This window comes from Alligator mississippiensis, chromosome 8 (genome assembly GCF_030867095.1).
Source record: "Alligator mississippiensis isolate rAllMis1 chromosome 8, rAllMis1, whole genome shotgun sequence".
Taxonomy (NCBI): Eukaryota; Metazoa; Chordata; order Crocodylia; family Alligatoridae; genus Alligator; species Alligator mississippiensis.
Genome location: NC_081831.1, coordinates 64,677,656 through 64,695,121, shown reverse-complemented (window position 1 = coordinate 64,695,121; position 17,466 = coordinate 64,677,656). Strand labels below are relative to the sequence as shown.

At 47.0% G+C, this 17,466-nt stretch overlaps 1 protein-coding gene across 3 annotated transcripts in view; it reads right to left on the bottom strand.

The window, feature by feature from the left end:
• Window positions 1-3,094: 3,094 nt before the first annotated feature.
• LOC102559698 (pre-mRNA 3'-end-processing factor FIP1) overlaps window positions 3,095-17,466 on the bottom strand; it is a 44,393-nt gene continuing 30,021 nt past the window's right edge. For all 3 annotated transcript variants that reach the window (XM_059732798.1, XM_006263655.4, XM_059732799.1), the window contains 5 exons: window positions 16,415-16,472; window positions 14,848-14,903; window positions 13,151-13,349; window positions 8,321-8,479; window positions 3,095-4,617 (listed from right to left, as the gene is read on the bottom strand). In XM_059732798.1, the coding sequence (XP_059588781.1) occupies window positions 4,485-4,617; window positions 8,321-8,479; window positions 13,151-13,349; window positions 14,848-14,903; window positions 16,415-16,472 (605 nt within the window). In that variant the 3' untranslated portion in view covers window positions 3,095-4,484. The remainder of the gene's footprint in view (window positions 4,618-8,320; window positions 8,480-13,150; window positions 13,350-14,847; window positions 14,904-16,414; window positions 16,473-17,466) is intronic.

Here is a 17,466-nt window from a genome sequence, read left to right as displayed (position 1 = left end):
AATGCGAGTCACAAGGGACCTGTCCCACAGGGGCTATCAACCTCTGGCCTATGGGCCAGATATGGCCTGCAAAATCATAAAATCTAGCCGGTGGCCTGTAAAGTCACATAATCCTTCCACAGATTTGGAAGTTTGGCAGTGGCTATTACCACTGTTACTGTTCACCTGCTGCCAAATTATGGTGATTGGATCAGCCCTGGCTGGACTGCCTCAATACTTAGGGATTGGGCCCTGTTCCCATGGAACTGGTTTGAACCAGGGTCTGATGCAGCTGCATGACATCAGGCCCCAGCCAGGTTATTCATGTACAGCTGCACTGAGCCCTAGCTGGTCCAGCACTGCACACCAGATGAGACCCCTGGACCAGATCCAGCCCATGGATTAATCTGGCACTACTCATTTAGCCTGAAAAGGTTGGGCACCATTGCTGTAAGCCTTTCCTAGCTCTTTGCATACCCAGAATCAAACTTCTGCATTTTACTATGACTAGTATCCTATTCTCACAGAGAAACTGAGTGGCTGTGATGCAGATGATTACACTGTCAGGTGGGTGGCAAATGGGCTTAGGGGGTCACACCCAGAGAGTGTTGGTGGATAGGTTGGTATTGACTTGGAAAGATCTGGGCAGTGGAGTCCCACAAGGCTTGGTCCTTGGACCTGTGCTGTTCAAGGTCTTCATCAGTGACTTTGATGAGGGCGTGGGAAGCACTCTGTCCAAATTTGCAGATGATATTAAATTATGGGGTAAAGTTAACACACTAGAGGGTAGGGAAGGAATCCAAGTGGACCTGGACAGGTAGGAAAAGTGAGCAGAACAGAACAGGATGCAGTTCAACAAGGACAAGTACAAGGTGCTACACCTAGGGAGAGGGAATCACCAGCATGCGTACAGGCTAGGGGCTGACCTTCTCAGCACCACAAAAGGATCTCATTGTTGACACCAAGATTGACAACTCATGTTCATGTGACAAAGCAATCAGTAAAGCTAACTGCACTTTATCATGCAATAGCAGGTGCATGACGCACAGGTTCAGGGAGGTGATATTTCCAATCTATGCAGCATTGGTCAGGCCACAGTTGGAGTACTGCATTCAGTTTTGGGCGTTGCACTTCAAGAGGGATGTGGACAACCTTAAGAGGGTCCAGAGGAGGGACACTTGTATGGTTAGGGACCTGCAGGCAAGGCCCTATGAGGAGAGATGGAGGGCCCTGGCTCTCTTCAGCCTCCACAAGAGAAGGCTAAGAGGTGATTTTGTGGCTGCCTACAAATTCATCAGGGAGAAGAGCAAGGAATAGGAGATGCTCTGTTTACCAGGGCACCCCTTTGAGTAACTAGGAACAACAGTCACAAACTGATGGACAGCAGACTTAGGTTAGACATTAGGAAGAATCTCTTTATGGTAAGGGTTGCCAGAATCTGGAATGGGCTTCCAAGGGAGGTGGTGCTCTCCCCTAACTTGGGGGTCTTCAAGAGGAGGTTAGACATGCACCTGGCTGAGGCTGTCTGACCCCAGTGCTCTTTCCTGCTCAGGGCAGGGGGTTGGACTCGATTTCATCTGATAAGGTCCCTTCCAACCCAACCATCTATAAATCTATAAGAATTTGCATAAGTATCCAATTTGTATAAGTGTTAAACTCATCCTTTTGTTTATGGTATGTACTTAGCCCTGTATGTGCTATACCCCTAGTTGTATATAGTGGACCCAACAATTGCCTTCTACCAGTTTCACAATGGGATTGTCCTTGGCACCGGGACTGCATCCAGCTAAAGCTGGTCAAAGCGCTGAAAATTTCTAGAAAATGTTTGCAAAAACAGGTGCAAACTGCTTCTGAACAAATAGCTCACTTGTAGCAAAAACATTTCTCCAGTAAAATATCCTCTAGCTATAAGCCAGAGTTTCCTTCCCCATTGCCAAGTTATTACAGATAAGACAAATCTAAGCCTCTGCCTCTCATTGCCAACCGATACTGTAGATCCACTAATAGTAACAGCTAGAAGCAGGCAGGAAAGATCAACAGATACAGGAGTGTGAAGACTGGTGCTGTAACAAGATTTCATATCTCTTTCCCTGTATACTAAGTAACCATGATGAAGCAGGTGTGTGGAGAAGGAATTCAGTATGTGCACAGACATGACCTGCACCTGCAGGAAGGTGAGGGGAAAGTGGGCCAGACCCCTGTAAAAAAATCACACAGCAGCCCATTCATCCCCAAAGAGTCACTGCACAGTCTGAATGCAGGGACAGGAGGGTGTGATGACAGCTAAAGGAAGATTCTGAAACAAGGGTAAGATTCCAGCCTTATTACCACTGGTGAATGCAAGGATGAGGCCTGGGATCTTGAGCCATGGCATAGCACTCACCTGTCCTGTCTGTCAGATACAGTATTATGAGAAACAATCAAACAGAGCTGTAAAATATCAAAGTTGTTGAGGGAGCAAGCAACTTGGAATTCCCCCCTGCTGAGATCTGAGAACTGAAGGGTACACACTATCAGGTATGCAGCACTGGTTGCTAAGACATGGTTTTCAGGTATTCCCAGATAATACAAACTTCAATGAATGCAAGACATTTTGAATCCTTCTTTGATCCTTCTAAACTTGCCCTCCATCCCCACTTTTTTGTTTTTTTTTTTAATTCCATGTTCCAAAAGCAAATTCCTCTTGGGCTCACAAACAGCTGCCAAACGAACATGGCTGGAAAACGATTTTAGTCAGGAATAATGCTACTGAAAAAGTCTTTCCCTACATTCCTTCTCAGCCATGTCCTGGCCTGCCTTGCCAGAGGAGCCAATTGCAATAATATTTATGGCCCTATTACCTTAACTGAACAGATGCCAAATCTTTGCAGACATCATCAGAACAGCTGGTCACTATTGCCATGGTCTGGCTCCTGGTAAAAATATCAAACAAATTGGTCTGTTAAAGTTGAGAAATGGCTGCATAGGGCACTTAAAAGGGTGAAACAACAAAATAAAACAGTGAAATGTGGTTTTAGCCTTTCCCCTTGGACCGTGGTCTCAGAATTCATTGCATACAGGCCTCTGCTGCTTCAAGACAATGAGAATATATTTAAGAAAGTTTTAAAAGGTCACATTTACCAAAAAATTGCTTTATTCTCCTCCTTGTAGGTTTTGTACTTATTGACCCATCAAATGCATGGTCATAGTATATAAACCAATATCACAATGCTCTACTGGCTCACGTTTCAAAGGTTGTAAGCTTTGCACAATACTCAGACTTGCATGAATACGATAAAAAAAAAAAAAGGTAAAATTTCAGAACTAGCTTATTTTGAGGAAGGGATTGTAGACACTCTTAAATAACAGTTAATACAAATGGAAGGTACTTAAAAATGAAATGCCTGCAATTCACACAAACAGAAGTGCAGTGTTCTGTTTAATAAGATGTACCAAAAAACCCCAGAGTCCCACCCCTTTTCCACTGAAAATTTTTTCTATTTAAAAAGACCCCCAAAAAACTAAATCAAAACCAAATGTGGAATTTGACTGCATTTATTCTGAAATCTATGGTGCGGGGAGGAGGGGGAAGATACATTGCACAGGAGTGTTGGTGATGTCTGAATATATGTAAGCCAATCCAACAATGGCAGACTGCTGGATGAGGCTTCATGTTCCCTAACGTGCTAGATAAGTCATCTTAAATTGTTACCCCTCCCACCACCCCCCACAAAAAAAAGAGGTAAAGTTAACCAATTCTAATCAAAAAGAAACTCATGCTGTCACTACAGTCTTCCACAGAATGGGACTTCCCATTTACAGGTGTGACATGGTAGAACTAGGCTTGCAATGGACTTTAAAAAACCCCCCCCCCAAAAAAAAACAAAAAAAAGAAGCTGGATTTGAAGTCTTTGAATGCCCTTTGTAAACACACCTAACAGCTTTTAAGAGCCATTAGACCAAAGCAGGTTCAAACTAACCAACCAATGAAGTAGTTCCTCCCCGCATGCTGCCAATCCTGCCACAAAGAAATTATAGATACTTTAGTAGCTATAAAGAAATTGACTCGGGGGATGGGACTTTACTAATAGAAGTCAGACTCTAAGCTGACTCTCAAGAGGACCTAAAATCACACTTTTCTTTGGACAAGAAGTTTCAAGTTGCAGTTACTGTCCTACTTCTTAAAAAAAGGAACGATGGTTGCAAGAAAAGAAAAAAGCCTATCACATAAATGCGTTAGTTTCAGCTGAAGCCATCTTCCATCAGAAACCATAGGATCTGATACGATGAAAGAACATTGACAAGTAGAGTAGCTCAGTGCTTCGTATGCTATTACTGCCGTACTTTTGTCCCATATCAAAAAAGTCTAACTGCATGTGCATCCCGTAGGCTCGAGTTGTCATGACATGCTTCAATAGCTGGCCAGAGTCCTCTCTGCTTCCCTCGGAATATAGTAAAAAAAACAATGCAGACGCCGCATTGGTGACAGAGGAGCAAGTCCCTCCCGACGGCCGGCCGTGGGTCTTCTACTCCTTGGCATCCTGTTCGTCCCCCTCTGGGACACCATCTTCACTGGTCTCCTTCTCCTCTTTGCTACGCTTGTTCTTTTTGTGCTTGTGGCGCCGGTGACTTTCACCCTCTTCACTTTCATGCTGCTTACTGTAGTGGGAGTGAAAAAAAAGGGGAGGGTAAAGAAACCAGAGACAAGTGTCAGCACACTTGATTGCCACAGAAGAAGATTAAAATAAAATCCAGAGGTGCCAGTATGGGTGCCCTGTGTGAAATCTGGAATAAAACAGGAAAGAAATTGTACACCCCCTCTTCACCATGTGACCAAACTTCTCCCACCCCTTGCTTGGGGTGGTCTCATTACTCATGAGTGTCAGAACTGGGGGTAGGTTATGCAGATCACCCTATATGTGTAACAATGCATCTATCATGCCACACTGCACCATCACATAACGGGCAGGTACCACGTGTTTGAGGGAGACTGAAGAAGGAATGGTTTATAGAAGTTTCCTTTAGGACTAATTTGGCTTCCCTCCTCCTGCTGGAGCTGGCAGTAATTACTGGAAGCAGAGAGAGTGCATACTGTGCACTACTTCTGCTTAGTGGTCAGTCTGCAAAGTTAAAGGTTTAAGACCCCTTGGAAAAGTCTACCTATGATATTTTATCTCAGACTGAAAAGGAAGAAACTAATCCAGCTGCCCAGAAGCATTGGCTTCCTAGAGATGAAAGGTCCCATTTCTACCTCAGCCTACTAAGGAGGGAAACCTGGCTTTGTACCAGGATTGAACTTTGCCTCCCTGGGCTCTTAGTCTGCAGGAAATAGGGTTGGGTGGTTCTTTCCTACTTCAAGTGTCTCTATAGGCAGATTTGAAATACAGAACACAATGGAAACATCTCTCTCAGCACAAGGACCACCACAGGGAAGTGAGACACCCACTCCAAATGTGCCACCTCCTGAAATGGATGTAACGTAGCTGCCTTAATGGCAGGAGGCAAGCCAGGCTCCTGGAGGGGATGTGCTTGCTGGCATCTGTCCAGCACTACTGAAATATGCACTGCTTCCGAAAACAAGAAGTCGTGGCTAGGTGGGCATGGCATACTTTACTGTGGCGGTCCCGGTCCAGGACTGGTGGTGCAGACGTGCCCAAATTGAACTCTTTGGATTTACTGGGTGAGGGTCAAAATGCAGTAGGATTGTAGTTGTGGGAGAAGGCAAATGAGATTTAAACATTTGTTTATGAGGTGTGACATGCATGTCTTATTACAACTGACATCCTAGGCTAGCAGCCCAGGTGCTCATCTTGCCAAGCTGCTAAAGCCCTGGATGAAAACCCACAGGCTGTAAATCTGTTTCTAACCTTCTTTTTCACTAATGGGATAATCATAAGCCAAACAAATATTCTTGGCATGTTAATGGCCAAATACTACCACTCTGAGCATCTTAAAGCATTTCCTAGACACTGACAAGAGCCTGCCAAACAACTCACAGGCGAGGTACTGTCCATACTGGAACTGACCATTAATGGCCAGAACTAGGACCCACTCCTTCTAGCTTGTACTATCTGACTACCCTTTCTCTTAAATACTTGGGAAACTTAAATAAGGGGCTTTTTCCAAGAAACAGGTCAGATTTTCTCTAGGACTGGGGCAACCCACTGAAAGCCAGTTGGGGGACTGCAGCACATACCTCCTCCCAACACAAGTGGCACTAAGGTGAGACCTCAAGCACTAGGCTCTGAAATGTAATAATTATAATATGAGCCACTTTTTAAAAGCCACCATGAATTCTACCATGGGGGTTAATGGGCACGTCTTGTCCAAGTATTCTGGGCTGAAGGATAAAAGGAGCATTTCTTTTGTTTGCCATTAGAGCGGGCCAAAGGAAAAAATCTCCACATGGCTTCCTTCGCCCAGCACTTTGTGGCTGAGTTCCCCAGCGTCTCCCTCGAATAGCTTCTGGCCTAGTCTCAGTGGATTCCAGACAGCCTGGACAACCAGGTGATGTCCTGTATTTCTATTATGCCACTGTGTTTCTCTAGAACTAGGAAGCCATTTTTATGAAAGCTAAGAAATACCCATTCATAAAAATCATCCGAGCGTTGCTATTAAAAACTATCAGCTTCAGTTTACTTCCACTGCCCCTTCTGGGTGATTCCATCACTTCTTCTTCAGGCATACAGCAGTCAGAACTCCCTGGCAGAAATGAATGCACATCCTAAAGGATAAGAAGTCACCTCTGTCTCCAGACACTATTAAGAACCTTCTCAATCCAACTCTCCAAGCAAGGGCATCAGTTACATATTAAGCTGACAATATTCTTCTCCCTCCTCCAATAAGAAAATAGTTTGAAGCACTGAAACCCTGGAAGTCTACCCAGGTTGTCAGGAGGATGACCATCACCCTGTTATCTAAGTTTTGTAGTGTATCAATTCTGAATTGGTGTCTGAACTCTAGCCTGGGCCTTGTGTTCCATAGTTGGTAGGGTCGGAAGGGACCTGAGCAGATCATCAAGTCTGACCCCCTGCCATGGCAGGAAAAAGTACTAGGGTCAAACGACCCCAGCAAGGTGTTCATCTAGCCTCCTCTTAAAGACCCCCAGGGTAGGAGCCAGCACCACTTCTCTTGGAAGTTGGTTCCAGATCCTGGCCACCCTGACTGTGAAGTAGCGCCTCCTGATATGTAGTCTAAATCTACCCTCTGCCAGCTTGTGACCGTTATTTCTTGTCACTCCTGGGAGTGCTCGGGAGGGAACAGGGACTCCCCCAATGCTTGCTGGTCCCCTCTGACTAGTTTGTAAATGTGTTGGGAGATATGCTATTGTGGGAAGGATCAATTAAAGACTAGCAAATTGTCAGTTTTGCTTTAAATCAAGTTAGGAGTCATGGACATCCAGATCTGCTCCAGGAATGACATTTTATCTAAGGCATCCTCATCTACAGCGTATTAGTAGGTAAACTGAAGCACAAAGCAACTCGGGCAACATCACAAAGGACTTCATACCAGCATGTAAAAAAGGTGGTATAACATATAACCTGCACTGATACTTATCCAAACCTGGCACAGAACTATCCTAGGAGAAATCAAGGGTAAAATAAAACAAAACAAGAAAACTCTACTGGTGCATGTGTCCTGTCTGTGGCCTATCCTTGGGTTGCCATTTGCTCAAAAGCAAGTAGGCTATTATTCACTACTTCCTGCCACCTAGTGGTGAGGCACTGTAATAGCACTTACTGTGTAAAACTACCCCAACTAGCTGCTCATCTGTCTACTATGGATCCTGGTGGAATTTATATTGATGTTCAAACTAGTGACATCAGTGTCAGAGCATTGTCGGTTTAGGCCCAGAATGACAGACAGCTTGGAATGGACTCTGATCATGCGACTAGGGCAGTGGCTCAGTAGTCACTGCATTGCACCCCACTTGGGAACTGAGACAGCTTCATTTTCTGCACAACGAAGCTGAATCTTGGGGCTGAGGCTTCTAGCAGAACAAAGCTATGCTTTCCTAGGGTAGCTAAAGCATTACAGGTTTTCTTAGGGTCTTCTGGTGCTAAATCCACTGTTGGTCAGATCTTGCTGGGGGCCAAACAGTGTGATCTGGAACAGTGTTGAGATCCCATTAGTTGCCCCCACAAAGAACCTACAAAAACAAAGCAGCTCCCTCCGTAACAGAAAGATCCAGCTTCTGGCCAGGAGCATCACTGATGGAGCTGCCTTCCTCTGAAGCACGATGCACTGGACACTGTCCATCTCTGTGCTAGTACAGATAGAGTTCCTGTCTGCTCTGAAGCCTTAGCTGTCCTATCTTGGGCCAACATCAGCTCCCAGCAGCTCCACCAAGGAGGACTCTTACCGTCTTGAAGACTTGTGTTTGCTGCTCTCCTCCTTATCTCGGTGCCGGCGCTCACGATGGCGATCCTCCCGCTCCCGGCTGCGGTCTCGGCTGCGACGGTAATCCCGCTCAAAGTCATAGCTCCGTTCTCGACTGTAGTAGCGATATCGTTCGTCATCACTTTGGGGCGGAGAAAGTGACAGTAAGGCAGAGGATATGTCCTTCATTGATGCTCATGCCTGCCTTCTTCTACAGCATGCTTGGGATCAATGGCTACAGATAAAAACCTCAGATTCTCAAAGGGCCTCATGCTAGTAAGTGTTCCTAGGTGGAAATATCTGCCAACCAGCCATTTCCCTCCTCCCAGGAAAAACACCCCCCTCTTGGGGGAAATACCCACAGGTTACATTGCTCCTAAACTGAGAATCATTTCCCACTGGCATAAACCAGACCCCTAGTTAAAAGAAGAGCCACCTCATGACCATGAGTTTTGGATTTTTCACTGGTCAGAACTCGGGCACGATGACAGAATTCACAGATATAAGCTCTCACACTCCAAACGACATTCATGCCATAAGCCAGGAAATAAACTGTATCCTCTCCCCATTCACACTGCCACTTTGCCCCAATCCCTCTACCACCCCCTGCTACAATCCCAATTCCTCTGCCACACAGAGCCCAGCTACAGCCCCTCCTATACCAACACAGACGTGTGTTCAGCCGTGTCACAAAACAGAATTGCTTGTCAGGCTTCTAGAAAAAACCCATGCAACAGAAGACAAATGATTAGCACTGGACATATGGCAGGAGACAGTGGCCCCAGGCCTTTGCCCTCATGGTCTCTGGGACATATTGGTGATACACAGTGCCACCACTGTTCAAGAAGGGAGTGCGCTTCTAGACTCTTGCCTTTACTGTGTTACTGCTCAGCCGTGTTTTAAGTAACACCCATGATAAAGCTTCTTCCATTTTGCTGCAGGAACTATTCCCTTGCACCCCCCTCCCCAGTATTTAAGAAACACAAACCACGCAAGCAGTGCCAGATTTAGGCACAAGCTAAGAAAGCTGCAGTTTAGGGCCTCACATTATGAGGGACCTCTAAGCGTTGGCTGCTGGACCGGAAGTGACCATGGCCCAGTAAACTGCGGCCCCACAGAGGCAGGCAGAGAGGATGCGACTCCTTCCGCAAGACCCACAGTAGCTGCGATTGAGGCTTGGGCCCACCCCCCTGCCTGGGGGGGGTGGAGGTATCTTTATCTGTGTTCCGGCCAGAAACTCTGGCCACAGGGCTCTGCATGGTGGTCCGCAGTTTACTGGGTTATGGCCACTGCTGGTCCACAGTTTGCCAGGCCGCAGCATAGAAAGGTTGGGAACCCCTAGTTTAGGGCACCACCTTGTCATAATCCAGGCCTGCATGCAAGCTGTAATGAGTGAGCAAGGTAAAGAAGAAGCTGATCCTCTATACCTAGTTTAGGGCACCACCTTGTCATAATCCAGGCCTGCATGCAAGCTGTAATGAGTGAGCAAGGTAAAGAAGAAGCTGATCCTCTATGCCTTTCCTCCAACCTAAGGAAACTTGCCCCTTTATTAAATTAAAGCACATGGGGATCCAAAAAAAATTCAGACACACTGTTCCCTCCTTCCCCGCCTGCCTTACAGTTGTTTTTTCCCCATAAAAACCACTGACCTCTAGTCCAAAAAGTAGTTCCCACATCTCATGGTGGGAGACAAATCCCAAAAGGCTGCTTTAAGGCTTATGGCAGGGGTTCTCGAACTTTGTGATACCGTGGCCCTGAGTGCTGGATGGCAGCGGTGGTGGACAGGGAACTTGCACATAGCAGCTGCTGCCACCATCCACCACTCCGTGCTGTCGCCACGCACCATTTCCCTGCGCCACTGTGTGTACCCCCTGGGAGGTTTGCAGCCCCCTTTTAAGTTCCTCATAACTCCCTGGGGGGGTCACAACCCACAGTTTTGAGAACCTCTGGATTATGGAAATGAATTAGAAAAGCAAACTTCCAAAATAGCAGTGATCAGGCAGAATCAGAAGGTAGATTTATCACCTGAGAGGTAGCCCCTCAAAGGGCTCTACAGAGGACTCGGCAAATTCAATGCCAAGCTCCTAGAGGCCAACACATACACTTAGGAACATGAAACTGCTACCAGCATGCCATGGAATGCCATCTGGGCAGATCATCCGACTCCTGCCCCTGTCCTGCTTGCCCTGCTGCAGTGCAAAGCTTCCCATGAACTGCAGGAATTAGGAACCTTTTGTACTGCAGCACATCTGTATCTTCCGCTTCTCCCATCGCATCCAAGGTGCTCGCAGCTTTTTTAAAAAGGTCTTTGTTGCAAGAAAAATGGCCTTGTGTTTGCTGAGCCCAAGGGCCTGGAAGTTCCCAGGCAAGCAGCACTCCTCTGGCAGAAGCACACTCTGTGGTGGTGTTTTCAATGGCTGTTGGCATTTTGGAGCCCAACCCTGGTAGAACAGTGATGCTGCTGGCGATAGTTACGTGACAAAAGCCCTTGAGGCAGAGTGTAGAGCAGTGGACTGCAAAGAGGGTGAAGTGGGTACGCTAGTAGGAAGGAACAGGCTGCAAGCGGATTTAGACAGGTTACAGGGGTGGGCCGAAGAGAACAGGATGGGGTTCAACACTGACAAGTGCAGGGTAATGCACCCGGGGAGGAAGAACCAGCGGCACACCTACAGGCTGGGGAACTCCCTTCTCACCAGTGTTGAGTCAGAAAAGGATCGTGGAGTCATCATTGATGCCACAATGAACATGGGCCGACAGTGTGGGGATGCGGTCAGGAAGGCCAACCATACCTTGTCGTGCATCCATAGATGCATCTCAAGCAGGTCCAAGGAGGTGATCCTCCCCCTCTATGCGACACTGGTCAGGCCACAGCTGGAGTACTGCATCCAGTTCTGGGTGCCGCACTTCAAGAGGGATGTGGCCAATATGGAGAGGGTCCAGAGGAGGGCCACCCACATAATCAGGGGTCAGCAGGGCAGGCCCTACGAGGAGAGGCTGAGGGACCTGAACCTGTTCAGCCTCCAGAAGAGAAGGCTGCGGGGGGATCTAGTGGCAGTCTACAAACTAGTCAAGGGGGACCAGCAGGCATTGGGAGAGTCCCTGTTCCTGAGCAGTCCCAGGAATTACAAGAAACAACAGACACAAGCTAGCGGAGGGTAGTTTCAGGCTAGACATTAGGAAGCGTTATTTCACTGTCAGGGCGGCTAGGACCTGGAACCAACTTCCAAAAGAAGTGGTGCTGGCTCCTACCCTGGGGGTCTTTAAAAGATGGCTGGACAAACATCTGGCCGGGGTCATTTGACCCCAGTACTCTTTCCTGCCGTGGCAGAGGGTCAGACTAGATGATCTCCTCAGGTCCCTTCCGACCCTACCAACTCTGAAACTCTGATGGTTTCGTTTTCCCTAGCAGACATGAAGGCTGGTACATACCCGCCACACTGCTCCTACCACCTTTAAAAATCACATCAGGTTCTGGTCCTCTGCTCAGAAATGCCAGGCATTGATAGGGTTTCGACTCTATGGCTTATTCATGGTGAAAGGCACTCCTCACCTCTGTGCTTTTACAGTGGGGCTCCAGTTTGCTAAGCAGTAAGGGTTATGTTTGGTACTGTATTTACTTAAATCTAAATTGACCCTCAATTTAAGGTGATCCCCCAATAGTTAGATTCTACATACAGATAATTTATAAATTTGTTATTAACCCCCCCCCCACCACACACACACACACACACACACACACACACACACACACACCCCTTTCCAGGTATAGGATCCAATTATCAGAGGGCTGTCTTAAATTCCTCACCCTCCTACTGCTACAGCAAGGAGGATGGGGAGTGGAATCAGGTGGCCTCCTTGCCCTCTGTCCTTTCCCCACTTTTCCCCCCTGCAGCCTTCCCATCCTCCCTGACACTGGCACCCCACAACTCCAGCTCCCCACAGCCTTTGCCCCTCCCCATCTCTGCCTCTCCCCCCTGCAGGCTTTGCCTCTTTCCTCCCTTACTGCCAGATGCTGCTTGGGCTCTGCCCCCATCCCAAGGCACAGTGCACGGAAGCTCAGCCTTTAGTGGGCCGCACAGCAGCGTTGGTGGTGCTGACTGGTCAGGCAGTGCCAACGCAGCTGTACTGCCTGAGGCTTCACTGTGCAGGGAACACAGTTTTTATGTGATCAGTGCCTGGGAGGGAATCCAACCTAAGCTAGAGCTAAGCTGTGCCTGACAGTAATGTGGGCAGGGGGGTGAAGCTACAGAAGGCCAGCAGGGTGAGGGGCAGGAGGCTGCTGTGTGCCCAACTCTGGCCCTCACCTGCCTGCCTCCTCCCCCTGTTTCATGTGTGAATTTAAGACAAGGCCCCCCCACCCCCAATGCCGACTGAGAGGCAGAAGGGACAGGGGACACCATCTTAAATTCAAGAAAATACAGCAGTTCTTCCCTTGTGTTATCTTAAGCATACAGAACTGCAATGGATGCTAGCATTGATACAAAACCTCCAGAACCTGCACAGACCTTTACCAGGGAGGTACCTAATTGGATTTGAATGCTATTAATGGCAAAGTAACTGAGGCAGTGTCTTGAAAAGATTAAAGTTGAAAGTTAAGGGTTGAAGGGGAAAGAACCCAGGAGTCTCAACTCCTGGGCTTGTCCTTTGCCTATTCCCAGCAAGGATCAGAGTTGCAAGTTGGGAGTCCCACATTATTTAAAGTGGCAATGATCAGTGTGGCATACAGGGTAACACCCACTCTGCCCTCAGTAGGCAGAGCCTCACCCCTGGCTGGGAGGCTGTCAGGAAGAGTCCAATGGAGCACAGTTCTTACTTGTTGTATTCACTCGTGGTCGGAGTCCTGTCACGGTCTCTCTCCCGCTCTCTCTCGCGTTCACGGTCCCTTTCCCTCTCACGTCTTGAGCCCGAGTATTCCCAGTGGCTGCTACTGGAACTGCTCGTGCCCTTGTCCACTGTTGTCACCCAGGGTGTGTGGGACGTTGAGATGGGCGGGTAGCTGATGAAACCAGAATCTGCAGCAAGAGAGCATACCTGTTTGTCCAAAGGGTACCACCCAGCCCAGGAAAGGTGCTTCTCTGCATCTGACATGGGTAACATTCATCAGAGCCTGCCAGCTAAGCAGGCTTGGGCTGGGTCTCTCTTTGGATGAGAGACATCCCAGTAGCACAGAGGTGCTGGGAAGTCGGGAAAGGATGGTTTGCAGTCACCGCTAATCCACCCCGCCTCTTTTCCAAGAAACCTTCTCCCTCTCCCTGTGTATGGCATGACGTAAACATGGTTGCACTGGGCCAGGTATCAGCAGAGGATGCTGCAGTCACTGACTCAGGATACTAAAGTTGGGGCTACACAGGCTGCTCCCCAGCTCTTGCCCTTTGAGAGTCACTCCAGGTCAGAAGAACAGTAGCTTTCTCCGCTGAGAAAAAACACACCCTCAATTCCCCTTCCCCCACTGCAGCACTCTAAACCAGAGACCACAACAAAGGTCATTTGAAGCCCTCCCCTTTTGATCAGCCCACAGCCTGGTACAGTTCAGCCTTGGAGACTCAGAGACATCCCTACTAGGCCTAACTTTTTTATGGTAAGATCAGTGGTTGCTACCAGGGAAACTGAGGTTTCCTATTAGTAAGGCTTGGAATTAAATAATCCTTTATAGTATAAGATTGACCAGAAAAGACTTGGTGCCAACAACAAAAAAAAGAGCACTACCTAGTGAGTCCAGCCCCACAAATAAGCTCTCTTGAGGTCTGCCATCTAAGTGCTAGCCTGCTGCTTGGAAGCATCACTGAGATACTGCCTTGGACTAGACCAGTTGCTGAAGAGAAGTTTATCTGAAGGAATGCTCACACTGTCCGGTCCCTAAATCCATCCCCACATAGAGAATGTGGTGGATGTCAGCATCTGCAATCCTGTGGCAATGCCTCCGAAGACAGCTGGTTACTGAAGAAATGGGAGAGGGCACAGGCATCGCTGGCAAACGTCTGCCAAAACCTTGTCCTTGCCTCTTTCACAGGGGAGCAAAAGGAGTCAGATGCTTGTGAGCAGGAGTAGACAGAGTATACGCATAGACAAAGAGGTGGGAAAGGAAGATAGAGTTGGGGAGGGGACATTTGCAGAGTCAAAGATTTATGGAGGAGAAACATGCTTTTCCCAGCAGAGCCAGGACTGCTGCTGAGAGTGCAGGGGGATTTCTGTATGGCTGACAGATATCAGCATCAAAAGCAGCTTAACCAGGGCTGAGAATTTCAACTGTAAGGATTCCCCTGGGCAATACCACACCCAGAACATGGCACTCTTTCAGAAAACATCACTGGCCCAAGACCAGCTTGAGTGCTTCCTGCTTTCCCCACTGTCAAACACCCACTGAATGCAGCTGGGATGTTTCCAAACAACAGCAAGGCTTTCCAAAGTCACCTCAACATAGATTCAAATCAGCCTTGCAGAAGGATAAACTGCAAACCACTGTCCATTGGGAAACAAAAAATATCATCCACCCATCGCTCCAGTACTCACCTGCAGAGTTGTAGCCAAACGGAGGTGGTTGCCTGTTATTGTAGCTGGCTGGCTGACTTTGGAAAGAGCACAAGGATATGAGTTACTAATGTCAGGTACCTGCCACTAGCTTAACATGCAGGGCAAATCAGGATAGACATGGCTGGACCCATAGAAGTCCAAGGTGGTCACTATACCAGCATATCCCCCACTCCCAACTGCTGCAAACTGTCCCCTTCATCATGCTGATTCAAGAATGGGTATCAGGCCCTACCACAGGGAGAGGCTGGGCAGACCTGGAAGTCTTGCTGGGAAGGGCAGGAAAAGGCCACCAGGGTGGGAATATGCTCTATGGCCAGAAGTCCTGACTAACATCATCCTCCCCTGGGCACAGATTATTCAGCATGAGCCCCACCACACTGGCAACATCCTAATGCAAGAAAAATGACCTCACATGAAGGTACAAATAGCTGCTTCTCCAAGAGTCAGAGAGGCAAAAGAGTATTTACATGTCAAACTCAGGGAGGCAGCATGAAAGTAGAAAAAATGGAACGTAATATTGAGATACCAAAACTGTTCAGACTCCATGAAAAAGTTTTGCTTTGGTTTAATCATGTTGGGGGGGAGGGAGGGAGACAGGACGACAACACCTGCTCTGGTTCTTGTGTTATTGGGACCAGTTTGTCCATCATAACAAATGGTGATAGACAACCAAGAAACTAGTTAGTAGAGAGAATTCAATGCACCAGAACACAAAGCCAGGCATGATAGTATACTTCAGCACACAACATAACAAAAATTGCCATACTTTGCCTTCAGCACCATGTTTCATGCAAGAATTATTACGCCTTGGTAACAGGTCATATTGTTTTTATCATCTGGGAATAGTAGGGCAGGAAGACAACCGACATCACATGATTTCATCTCCTACATGGCTCCCTGGGGCATTAAGGGAAAGTGATGTGGGCATGAAAACTTAGTACCAAGAGCCCTGCAATCCAAGTTATGTTCCTGGATCTGTACATAGGCTTGTGCATATAAACAAACACACTTCATGCTTTTGTGCATTAGCTTCCCCCTAGGACCTTTGCAAAGTGGGTCTAATAATGCTTCTGGAAAAATAATTAGTGGCAATGAAGTGTTTGTGGAGATTCCTGACAAAAAGTGCTAGAGAAACACAGTGCGGTCCTGAATGTATCCACAAAGTTGGATATGCAAAGGCACCAGCAAGCTGGGCGCAAGCCTTGCCATAACAGGTTAACTTTCTCCAAGGCTTTAATCTATCTGGTCATTTCACTTTTCCCTTCCAATTTAGGGCCAGTCTGGAAGTTATTCTACACCCAAACTTTAGCATTCTTTGCTTCTGTGTGGTCACCTGTCTAATATACCTAGATATGTGACCACAGATGGAATCCTCACATCCTACCCCTTAAGCAGACTTAACTCCTAACATTAGTGCTCTCAAGCCTGTAAGAGAAACACAACATATCCTACTTCCTTAGCAAGCTTCCTGCCCCCTGCAATTCTGCTCCACTCTAGCAAGCAACATCTGGTTACATAGAACAAGCCTGGAAAGACTCTCTCTTACCCATCAAGTGTTGGAATGAGGAGGGCTGGTGGAGGAGCCAGTGGGGGAGGAAACAACCCTACAAATAAAAGCAGAAGTGGTCACAAAGATATCATAGTCAGCTGACAAGACTTTATTAACATTCACAATTAGGCAGTGAAACTATAGTTCTGCACTGCACAACACAAACAGCATCATTTTCTCTAGTCTCATTTCTGAGTATATACAGTACTGTACCCCTTTACCAGAATTAAAACTTTTACTGCTCTTACTTCTAGTAGCCCTACAGAACCACCACAGCTACAGGAGTATGAATTAAACTTCAATCCTGGCTCATTTGGCATCAACAAAAAAAAATAAGACTCAGATTTTCCTCTCCATTAACCCTTCAAGTCGCAATGAAAACAGAGAAATAAAGAGCTTGACTATCAGGATGCCAGCTGATTACAACTGGAAGGATGGTTCAGTTGTACACCGAGCTCAACACAGCAGGGAAGCCTATTATGTTCACTGGGGAAAAGTTTCTTTTCTAAGCAGAACTACCCTGCAAGGAGGCAGAAAACATGTTAGGGTATTGCACTAACTAAACTCAGAGGTGGGATTTTTGAGGGTCCCAGGACTGCTTTCCACCTGAAAAGGCAGCCAAATTTCAGTTACAAGAACAAGCAACTTGAGAGACAGAGACAACATTTTCAAACCCAGAGTAATTTAAAAACTTAAGTTGCATAGAACTTCCGAGTAGCTAAGTCACTTCTGAAAACGGTGCCCTATGCGCTCTTGAAAGCATTACCTATAGTTTTGTGTAACAAAATTATAGGCTGTTAACATGACGTCATTGCCATTGATGAGTAAAATGTTGGCTTGAAGCAGCTCAGAAATTCCTGTGCCAACTGTTTAAAAATCACGTTTAAAGGAGGCAATCTGACATTAAGTCAGTATTTTCCCCCTTTTCTGTAAAATTTTTAAAGAAAAAAAAGCAAGCAATCAGAGCAAGTAATAATGCTTATGACACTTGTTCAGGAGCACTTACTATTGTTGAGCAAAAGGGCCGATGACTATAAGTATGCGTCATG